This window comes from Mus pahari, chromosome 10 (assembly GCF_900095145.1).
Source record: "Mus pahari chromosome 10, PAHARI_EIJ_v1.1, whole genome shotgun sequence".
Classification (NCBI taxonomy): Eukaryota; Metazoa; Chordata; class Mammalia; order Rodentia; family Muridae; genus Mus; species Mus pahari.
Genome location: NC_034599.1, coordinates 112,029,368 through 112,039,812, shown reverse-complemented (window position 1 = coordinate 112,039,812; position 10,445 = coordinate 112,029,368). Strand labels below are relative to the sequence as shown.

Below are 10,445 nucleotides of genomic sequence, written 5' to 3'. Positions count from 1 at the left end.
CTGGCCCGGAGGTCCAAGGCTGAAGAACTGGGCCTCCCCATCCTTGGGGTCCTGAGGTCCTATGCAGTGGTCGGGGTCCCTCCTGACATCATGGGCATCGGACCTGCCTATGCCATCCCTGCAGCCTTGCAGAAAGCAGGTGAGGTGGCTCCTCCTCACCCTGTGCTTGGGTCCTGCAAGACCTGGATCTGGGACTGGGGAGAGCTGGGTTTGACCTTGTGGGTGCTGTGGATGGAGCAGGCCAGCAGCTCACATCCAAGGTCTGCCTGATCCTACAGCTAGCTGGGAATCACTCTCTTGTCCCTAAAAGACAAACATCGGACTCTTGGGACCTATGCTTGAGATAGGGTCCTGGGGAAATCCAAAGTCCTGCCCAGTGGTTGCTGTCAATTCTGGTCTATACCTCCCCCACAGGGCTGACTGTGAACGACGTAGATGTCTTTGAGATCAATGAAGCCTTTGCCAGCCAGGTAAGCCTGGGTCTCAGTGTTGCCTGGGGCCCTGAGCTATGTGGTGCGATGAGAGAGGCAGTGCTGCATGGTGGGCAGTGGCTCTACATGCTGCTCTGGCTCCTTCCAGGCCGTCTACTGTGTGGAGAAGCTAGGAATTCCTGCAGAGAAGGTGAACCCGCTGGGGGGTGCAATAGCCCTGGGCCACCCCCTGGGCTGCACCGGAGCAAGGCAGGTTGTCACGCTGCTCAATGAACTGAAGCGCCGTGGCAGACGGTAAGGCTGCTCCATGTGGGGTGCTGTGGGGGTCATTTGAATTGGGGTGTCTGATAGCTGGGCTTGGGGGGGGTGAGCACCCACATACAGGTGTTCTGAACTGGGAGTGGAGGGGTGAGACCTGTCTTCCAGAGGCCTTGCTTCAGAAACAGCATAACCAGGTGTCTGCCACCTGGGTGTGTGTCTGTCTGGGACTCAGTTCCCACAGTCCTGCTCTGCTGGTTTTGACTCTGTCCATGAGCCCTTGTTGCTGCAGTTCTGCCTGGCGGGAGCATGGCATGGGCTGGGGTTTGGCTGTGTGAGCCAACACTGGTTCCTTTCCCCAGGGCTTATGGCGTGGTGTCCATGTGCATCGGGACTGGGATGGGAGCCGCAGCTGTCTTTGAATACCCTGGGAACTGAGGCCTGGCTGCAGGCGGCACTCCCCAGAGAGTGCTACAGTGGTGTCCAGAGAGGGACTCTACAGAAGCCATCTGCGTGGGACACTCAGCAGTGGAGGGGTGTGTCACAGCACTTTAATTTAGAAAATGTAATTGCAGTATGGGTACACATGGGCACTGGGGCATCCAATCCAGTTCTCTCGGTTGTACCAAAGAGCGCATGTCACGCTTGACCACAGGACAGCAGATATTTCTGTGGGACAGTGGCCTCGTGAATGGTGGGTATGATGGGCACAGTAAACGTGCATGAACTGATCTTGGTTGCAGTCATTTCACCCAGGGTCCAGCTCTTGCTTTATTGGAATTGTGGATGGTCTCTGTAGTGGTTGTCATAGCCACTCTGCTGGTGGTGGCCCTGAAACCTGTCACGCAGGGCCTGGCTCACACCACACCTCAGAGGGAAATCCCTCATCCTAAGGAAGGCCTCCAGCCCCATAGCCTGTGTCCCTGTTCGGCAGCCCTGCCCCTCAACCCTGAGCCAGATTGATAGCCGGGGCTGGGGCTGGGGCTGGGGCTGGGGCTGGGGCTGGGGCTGGGGCTGGGGCTGGGGCTGGGGCTGGGGCTGGGGCNTGGGGCTGGGGCTGGGGCTGGGGCTGGGGCTGGGGCTGACAGAGCCTCAGAACTCATGGAATTTCGAGTATCTTTCGTCGTAAGAGCCTAGGCCCCGCAGCCTCAGGACGCAGGGCTTCTCACTCAGCAAGCCTTCCACCACCAATGTGGATTCATATAGGATGGTGCTCCTGAGGGAGGGGTAGGTGAGCTTAGGCAGTCCCAGCCGGTGCTCAGGCCCCTTGAGCAGTGCCCCACACGCAGGAAGCAGTTCTTACTTAGGGTTGAAGAACACCTGAAGTAGGCTGGAGGTAGGGGGTGCATTGGTGGCTCGGGCCTCCAGCAGTCCACTGCCTGGGGAGACCCCAAATGCATGATCCTCCCTGGCTGGTTCCTCTTGTCCTACACCAAGGAGAGAGAATCAGATGAACCTCTCGGGTGCACCCCTGGTCGTGCCAGCAACCCCGGGCAGGGCAACCAGGAACTGTATGACAAGCAGACTCCAGAAGTGTCAGGTGCCACCAGAGCCTAGGGCGCCAGTCTATCTGGGCAGGACTCCACGCCCCCCCCTGGGGGGTCTTGCTCAGTCCCATCAGGGAGGGCCCAGCATACCCATCAGCACTGTCCAGTAGCTCAGGCAGCAGCTGAGATTCATCAGGTAGATCTCCCGGGTGTGCTGCTGGTTCACAAGACAGGTTCCGAAGTCCACCCAGCTGGTAGAGAGCTGCGGCGCTGGCAGGGTCACAAAGGCCCGCAGGGGCACCTCCTGGGAGCCCAAGCTTGTGACTCAGTGAAGGGTGAGGCGACCTTGCCCACTGGGGTGGTGTTCTGAGACACGGGGACCCCCCCGATCTCCCCCTCAAGGGGTTGGCACTGCCACCAAAGCCGGAGGGGCAGGTGGACTCTGCGGCCCCTCTCCCATGGAGCTGTGTGCTCGGCTCCCCGTCAATAGGTCAGTCAGCCATCTGACCTCCTTTCTTGTCTCCTTCCTCCTAGGGGGTCCAAGGCACATCCCTCCACTCATTAGACCCTGAGCCAAGTGGTCAGAGGCTCCTCAGGAGTCCACAAGTCACTGCCACGGGCAACTTCTTTTTGGCCCCGGATGCTGCCCCGGGGTTTCTGGCTGCAGGGCTCCACTACTCCGCTCTACTCCTGGTCTTCCAGGCATCTCACAGGGTCTTTCCTTCAACTCCTTACCTGCACCCTCAGCTAGACACTCTGATTCCCTCAGCTCCACATTGACCCGTGTGTGACCCGGTCAGTGCTGCTCAGTCTGGCACCCAAAGCCCTACAGGGAGCTGAGTAGCGTCCCCACCCCCCACATCCTCCCCATCCCCGCCCCTCTTCCTCAGGTGCTCACCGTGCCTACCAATGAGGCCACACACTAGGTCTCTCCATTTTCACTTGGTTAAACAGGAAACAGGCTTTGCCTGTCACATCTTCTGGGGACACCCCCCCCCTCCGGATTTCCCCCTCCAGTCCCTCACCCTTGGGGCAGGGCGCCATCTTCCTTCCCAGGTGGCGGGGAATGATAGCAGGGGCAGCCTAGAACGTGCCTGAACAGTGTGATTGGTGAAGCCCAGGATCAGATTCTGTGTGAACACCATCTTTTTCTCTCCGTTCTCGCTCTCCTGAATGTCCACTCCGGGTAACATCTGGTCGGCCGAGAGCTTCTGATAGGACAGCAGTTCCAGGGACAGTGAGAAGGACACATCCACCTGAGTAGATGTGGATGCAGCGTCACTCTAGGTTGCTGAAGGCAGGTGTCGCTCCAGTCCCTCCTACAGCCCCTGAGGGTCCAACCAGGACCTAGCTGTTCAGGCCCTAGCTTATGGGACCCGTGGAGCCCAGGGTGGCTCAACTGTCCAGCTCACGGCTCTGCAGCGCCCCCTCATGTGGTAGTTGGTCCCCACTGCCTGCATATGCCTGCTGTGTGCCTAGTACCTCGTCAGCAGAGGTCAGCCTTCCTTATCCCAGGGAGCCTACCAGAGAGGACAGAGTAAGGAAACTGCCTTTTTCACTGAGCAGGACCTGAGCCAGGTTGTGTGTACATGCCAATGAAAAGCTGCTTTTATCCTGAGGACATGAGGGCCCTTTAGGGTCTGAAACAAGCCAAGCAAAGCAGCTTTTTTTCAAGGTGCCTCTGGGTGGCTGTGGGGAGTTAGGCTGTGGAAACATGATCTGGGCTGCGAATGGTAGGTAGGAGACCTAAATAAAGGGCTCGTGGCCCTGCAGACAGCTCCGTGTGGTGGTAGCGGTGATAGCTCTCAGAACCAGCAGGGGCATTTGCTACATTTTCACCGGCAAGGAGGCCAGGAGGGGCCAGGGAGCACATGCTTGTTGCAAGCACCCTGAAGGCCGGTGCTCCCAGGCTTGGAAACCATTATCTAGGGACAGGAGGAGGTGCAGAGGCAGCACCGACAGGTCAGAGGTCACCCTTGGGGCTTGGTTGGTCATCGGGAGTTCAGAGCTCTGGCTGGCAGGAGAGGCAGCTATGATAAAATGTCACTGTATTGAGAAGGTGTCACATGGGACTCGGCATGGTGGTGGTGAATTCAGTTTTACAGGGTATGTTTAGGTCTAGAACTAAAATGTTCAGGTCAGGAACCAGATGCTCATGTACCATCTGTCTGTGACCACAGAGGGGGGCCCAAGGCTACTATGTGATGTTACTTCTCTTTTCTGGGAGCATCTGGGGAGCCCTCCTGGAAAGTTCTAGTGGAAGGCCCCTCCCTTCCCCTTAGCTCTCTTAGCGGGGAGCATAGGCAGAGCGGTCAGGAGAGCTCCCCGCCATCTTGTACAGCTCTGGCTCTGGCTCCCGACCTCCACAAGCGAGGCCCGGGAAGTCTGCCAGGCGACACATGCAGGCCCTCACTGCACACAGGCGTATCTGCAAGGGCGTGGCTACTCAGCAAGACCATGCAGAAGGTGGGTGTGATGACCCAAGATGTGCAGAGTAAGGCAGGCAGTCAGGGCCAATCCCAAAATTCATCAAAAGAAGGGGTGAGGGGCTGCAAGGGTGGGGGGGGAGCGGGCTTTGCAAGGAGGGGGTTGGGGGTGGGAGAGGGAGGGTCTGCCGCTTGGCTGTCCACCCTGGACAAGGCTGTGCTTACCCAGGGAGCCACTGTTCAAAGGGTTGTGTGCATGCCCTATTTCTGCAAAGCCTGGGTCCCATCCCTATTTCGTGCACCTCAAACCAAAAGCAGGCAGAAGCTCACAGTGCGAAGGCCCTGGCATCCCGGGACAACAACGCCTTCAGAACCCAGGCTCCTATGTACCCTGTGCTCTGAGGGACTTACTTACATTCATGGCAATACGACCGTGGGTGTCCTCAAGCCAGGGCATTGAACTCTGAGCCAAAGGGCCATGAGAAGGGAGGAGACATCGTGTGAAGCAGAGGTGCTTAGTAGTGTGCACTGGCCTCCGCCAGGCCATCAGTGATGGGGACATGGGGACACACACCAGAGAGAGTCTGAATGTGTTTATGAGATGCGTGTGGCTATTTGTGTCGAGCCTGTGCAGAGGGACTCTGTGTGTTGAAAGGGACGTGTCTGAGGGCATGTGCCTACGACTGTCCATTTGTACCTCGTGCCCACATGTGGGCAGGGTGTGCCTGTGTGTTGCCTGTAGAGGCGGGGGGAGGGGGGAGACGCTCCACCCCTGCACTGACCAGCATGTTGTCCTGTGGACGGATCATCAGCTGCTGGCTGGTGGAGGCCGTCCCTTCTTCACACTGATGAGGGGCTCTGTTGTCCCAGCTGGCCCCACCTTGAGAAAGGAGGAAGGGCCTGGAGACCCGGGCCCGGAAGTCGTACAGGATTTCCGTGGTGTTGGTCAGTTTCAGATGGCGGGTGGTCAGCCGGTCACTCAGCACCTGGAGGCCACAGAGGTGGTGGGGCCGGGGGTGAGTGTGGCCGGCATGGCACATCACGTGGCATCTCTCTCCCTACTCCTCAGGCCTATCACTCTGGGAAAGGGACTCAAGACTTGAAAAGCCCGTGCCCCGGAAGGACCCACAGACAGGCACGTGGGAGGCCCAGTCCTTTGACTGGTTCAGGCTGACGGCATACTCACCCCACGGCAGGGATTTTGGGGGATGAGGTCGCTGGCCTGGCACCAGAATTCCAAGTAGCCACTGCTGTCCAGCTCGACGTGCAGCCTGCCCAGTGACAGGTGCTGCTCAGGACACCAGGATCTGGGCCCAACAGCGCCCCCTCCCTGTGCCTGTCGTCTCTGCCTCCCTCCCGCTCCTGTCCTTTGGGTCTGAGAACCACACCAGGGAAATAAGTGTCCTCTCTCAAAGAGGACAGGGGCAGGGGAGGGAGGTCCAGTGGCCTTACTGCGCGTGTCTCACGTAGCCATTCAGATCCAGTCTCAGGGGGCTCACGGCAAAGTCCTGAAGGCGTCGCATTCGGCCTGGAATCTGTCTGTCTGTCTGCGGGGCCCAGTCCATCAGAGATCACTGCTGGCCCCCCCCGGGTAGGGCAGGCAATGGGGCTCCCAGGGGAGGGGAGGTGGCCATGGTCCCCTCGGCCCAGGCAGGAAGGCTCACCTCCTTATCCAAGCTCATGAAGCCCAGGGCATAGCCAGTATACCCCACCTTGTGCATGACCCCCGGGCCGAGCACCGTGGGTGTGAAGGAGATGTGGATGGTCCTGTAGTCCCCAGCTGGGATGACCTGGCAGGAACACAGTCGTCTCGTGTTCACTGGCAGGCCAGGGCAGCTCCAGGAGAGGAGCTGCATATTCCTACCCCTGCATACTCACCACCTGCTTGGGGCTGATGTGGTATATGTGGCCGGCAGGCACCGCCTCATGCCCCTGAAGGATGACAGACATGATCTGTTCTTCGGCCCTGGTGCTGCCACTGTAGCTGCCCTGTTGCCAACGAGACCCCGTGGCTCACGCGGGCCCAGCGGGCCTGGGCCACACCTCACCATGCCCTGTATGCCTGCTCACCAGTGAGGGGACAGTGTGGCTAGATACTGACACATTGGAGGGACATGGAGACCCTGGTAAACTGGCCTCCGAGGTTTCGGGGTACACGATCTCGTTGCCATCTTGATCTCGCAGTGGGAAGGGCGGTCCATAAAACACAAGCAGCTCCAGCAGCCGGTCTGCCTTTTCTTCTGGGATGTAGGTCTCCCAGTCTAGGCGGATGTCTGGGGCGGTCATGGAGGAGAAAGGAGGGTGGGTGGGCTCCCTCCAGCCCCCACCTCCCTATTCTCCCACACTCATGGTGGAGGGGAGGGGTCCTCGCTATTTCCACGGTGCTGCAGTTTTAGAAAGAAGTTTGTGGGGATGGGGTGATGGCTCAGTTGGTCAGGTGCTTGCCATGTGTGACAGCTACGTTTTGTCACCCTGTCCCAGACTAGAGGTGCTTGGGAAGATGGGGCCTCAGTTGAGAAGTTGCCTCCATCAGTCCGGCCTGTGGGCATGTCTATGTGTTTGAGGTGGGAGGGCCCAGCCCACTACAGTCAAGGTCACCCCTGGGAGGTGGTTCTGGGTTGTGTAAGAGGAGCAGGCTGGCAGGCAGAGACTCCACCACAGTCTCTGCTTTGGTTCCTGCCTTCCCTTGACGATGGACCGTAAGTCAAATAAACCTTTCCCTCCTCAAGTTGATTCTTCTTTTTCACGGTGTTTGTCACAGCAACAGAAAGCAGGCTAGGACCCTGTACACATGAGGACTGCGGTTTGAACCACAGCAGCACGTGGAAGGCTAGATGTGGTGGCATGCACTTGCAGCCCCAGCCCTGAGGAGGCAGAGGTAGGCTGTCCCTGGGGGGTTGCTGACCCGCCAGGCTATGCTATCTGGTGAGTCCTGGGACAACGACAGGCCCCATTTCAGCAAGCAAGGTGGATGGCACCTGAGGAGCAGCACTAAAGGCGGTCTTCTGGTTCTATCAACGTGAGCAAGCTCATGCGATCACGCCTGAACACACATGTACACGTCCATCCGACATGCAGTTCTTCACAGGCTTACGCCATCTAGCTCAGTTACCTGAAGCCCCATGGTCACATGACCAGTCTTCATGGCCAAATCTCCGGACCTAGGACCTCCTTGCTTCTTACAGCTTCCTGTGTCTTTGGTTTGTCTCTGACAGGTCAGCCCTCCAGGTCCCACAGTCTCCACCTTCTCCACCCTCATCCACCAGCTCTGATGTGTCTTCCTCTTCTCTCCCAGTCAGTCTAACCCGTATGAGCATCTTCCCAGCAATTTCCTACCTCCTTTTATTCTCTGATCCTTCTGGCCATGAGGCAAAGTTCAACTCTGGGTGAACCAAAACTTCATGATACTTCTTGATAGCACTGGCTAAGTCCTCTAAGCTGAAGAGAGTGTACCTCATTGCTCCCCAAATCTGGGCTGCCACACTGCCCGCTTTCCTGTGCACAACAAAGCCACGTGGTACCTGCTCTCCTCTGACACCTTCTGTGTGGTGCATCCTTTCCAGTGATGGCCATGATTCATGAATCATCTGCCAGAAGTCCTGCCCAGAGTTGAACCTGTCTGTAATCCTGCTCCCATCTGCTCTCACCTAGGGGTACCCCACCAGCCACAGTGCCCTCTCTGCCCTCTGTCTGTCTGTGTACCCCACCTAGGTGCTTTCTAACAGCTCAAAAGCTTGTTCAGACTTTGCACAACCATGCAAAAGCTTCTCTCAGCCATACTGACTCCTGAGCTGGTGCCATAACTCCTCTGGAAAAGCAGGATGCTGGACTAATTGTCCAGTCTTCTCCTCGTGTCTCAATCAGCATGGTCCTTCTGGATCTACAGAGTCAGGTGTGGGTGCTGGCCCTGGGGAATGCCTCGGGATACACCCAAAGCCCTTGTCTCTCCTGTCTATTACCTAATGTCTGCTTCCTAGCAGGGTGGCCAGGGACCTCCATATTCTGAGCCTGGAGGACTAGAACAGTGTGGAAAGATCTTGAGTGGAGAGGAGACCACGAGGGAGAATGGAAGCCAGAGAGACTGCCCAGAGGACAGTTGGGCTCGTGACACAGGTCTGTGGTCCCAGCTACGTGGGAGGAGGAGGCGGGAGGACCCCAAGTTCAACTCTGTCCTGAGTGAGATCAAGGGCAGCACTGGCAACTTAGTAAGACCACGCCACTAAATGGAGAGAAAGAGAGAATGTCGGGGAGATGACCACGGGCCGAACGCTGATCTAGTGTGGGTGACACCCTCAGCTGGCTCCCTACAACCACACAACCAACCATAAAACTCCACCGACAAGGATTTTCAAAAGCTTCTCCTCCTGTTGTTTACCAAAACCACACATAACAGGAGAGGACAGACTCCTGATAATTGACCTCTGCCCTCCACACTCCTCCGTCACGCATGACCCTCTTCACACATAAATAAACTTAATTTTAAAACGTAAAAACAAGTAAACAAACAAAAATTCACACCAAAGGGTTGGCGAGTCAGTGACACTAAGAGATGCCCAGGGGAGCAGTGTTCATATGAGGCAAGGGGAGTCCTAAGAGTGACAGCTTTAAGGGACCAACGAGGGACAGCCTAGGTGGGGACCAGAGAAGATGCTCGCAGGTCCATCTAATAAAGCAGCTGAGAATACAAGACACAGCTGTTGGGACCCCAGGAGGACCCGGCTTTCAGGACACGGTAGCCATGAAAACAGGAATAGCTTCAGAAAGATGTGGATCCCACAGCTGTGCCTTCCTCACAATGACCCAGATGGTTTAAACCTCTGGCTTCTGAGTTGCCTATAAACTCTTCCTTAAATCACCAAATGCCCCTCCTCTGCCCCTGCCACCTCTGGCTTTACCCAGATGCAGCCCAAGTGCCCTCCACAATGAAGTCCAGAGGCTCCTCAATGGCCCCCAGCACCAGGTCACACTGCTCTCGGGATGGGATCCCCACCCCCACCCCGGAGCATAAAACCCTTTGTCCTGTTCTCTCGGTATCCCCGGCCCCTTGCATAGCAGCTGATGTGTGTGTAGCTCAGATAGTGTTGGTCGAAGGAGAAGAGGGGTCCTTGGAAGTGTCTGTCCCTGGGGACAGTGTGACCCTGGTGACAGAGTTAAGCAAGGATGAGTCCCATCCTTTAGGAGGGAAACACCTCACTCTCAACCCTGGCCTGGCATAGACATCACCTTTTTATTCTGGTTTGTCTCAAGAGCACAGGCCACTTGGACTCCTTGGGTCCTGTCCATGGCTCTCAGCTCTCTTGAGGCACAGTCTCTCCCTGCCAGACACATCCCCTTGACCATCACACGAGCAAACTCACCACAGTGACTGGAGTTATACAGACGGAGAGTTCTGGTCACTGTGTCTCCTCCAGAGATCTGGGTCCCAAACCTGGAGGCAAAGAGCAGCCTTAGCTGGCACACTCCTTCCAGACTCTGTCACCTTGGGAGACAGGGATGCTGTGCGGAACTCAGGCCAGAGAGTAGCAGCTACCTGTCCTTGTCCCAGTAACAGCAAGACCCAGGGCTGCAGAGTGTTGGACAAGAGGTCACATCACCATCACCCCTCTGCTCTGCCATTCTGCCTGGCTGGGGTCTGGTGCTGCCTTGGCTCCGCCCTCTGCCCACCCACACCTCCCAAAGCTCAGAGACACACAGATGTCAGCCATGCCCCCCCCCCCAGGCTACTCTTCTCCAAGATGGGCAGTTGGAGAACCAGGAGCTGGCAGCAGGCAGCCCAGATTGGCAGCTAGTGGGTTCTGGTCTCTCTCTCTCTCTCTCTCTCTCTCTCTCTCTCTCTCTCTCTC

The 10,445-nt window shown here is 57.3% G+C and overlaps 2 protein-coding genes across 4 annotated transcripts in view; one reads left to right on the top strand and one right to left on the bottom strand.

The window, feature by feature from the left end:
• The window catches only part of Acaa1 (acetyl-CoA acyltransferase 1), an 8,763-nt gene extending 7,348 nt beyond the window's left edge, over window positions 1–1,415 (top strand). Inside the window, exons 9-12 of the mRNA XM_021206542.2 lie at window positions 1–139; window positions 415–470; window positions 580–725; window positions 1,052–1,415. The exon at window positions 1–139 is cut by the window's left edge and continues 43 nt beyond it. Of these exons, the coding sequence (XP_021062201.1) occupies window positions 1–139; window positions 415–470; window positions 580–725; window positions 1,052–1,127 (417 nt within the window). The 3' untranslated portion in view covers window positions 1,128–1,415. The remainder of the gene's footprint in view (window positions 140–414; window positions 471–579; window positions 726–1,051) is intronic.
• A 366-nt stretch (window positions 1,416–1,781) lies between these two features.
• The window catches only part of Dlec1 (DLEC1 cilia and flagella associated protein), a 47,398-nt gene continuing 38,734 nt past the window's right edge, over window positions 1,782–10,445 (bottom strand). For 2 of the 3 annotated variants that reach the window (XM_021206539.2, XM_021206540.2), the window contains exons 27-33: window positions 9,960–10,030; window positions 6,673–6,875; window positions 6,481–6,591; window positions 6,267–6,392; window positions 6,055–6,149; window positions 5,789–5,873; window positions 5,181–5,588 (exon numbers count right to left, since the gene is read on the bottom strand). In XM_021206539.2, coding sequence (XP_021062198.1) covers window positions 5,280–5,588; window positions 5,789–5,873; window positions 6,055–6,149; window positions 6,267–6,392; window positions 6,481–6,591; window positions 6,673–6,875; window positions 9,960–10,030 — 1,000 coding nt within the window. In that variant the 3' untranslated portion in view covers window positions 5,181–5,279. Of the gene's footprint in view, window positions 1,906–1,992; window positions 2,117–2,326; window positions 2,481–3,270; window positions 3,433–5,180; window positions 5,589–5,788; window positions 5,874–6,054; window positions 6,150–6,266; window positions 6,393–6,480; window positions 6,592–6,655; window positions 6,876–9,959; window positions 10,031–10,445 lie in introns of those variants that run through there. The other variant, XM_021206538.1, reaches the window with a different exon arrangement.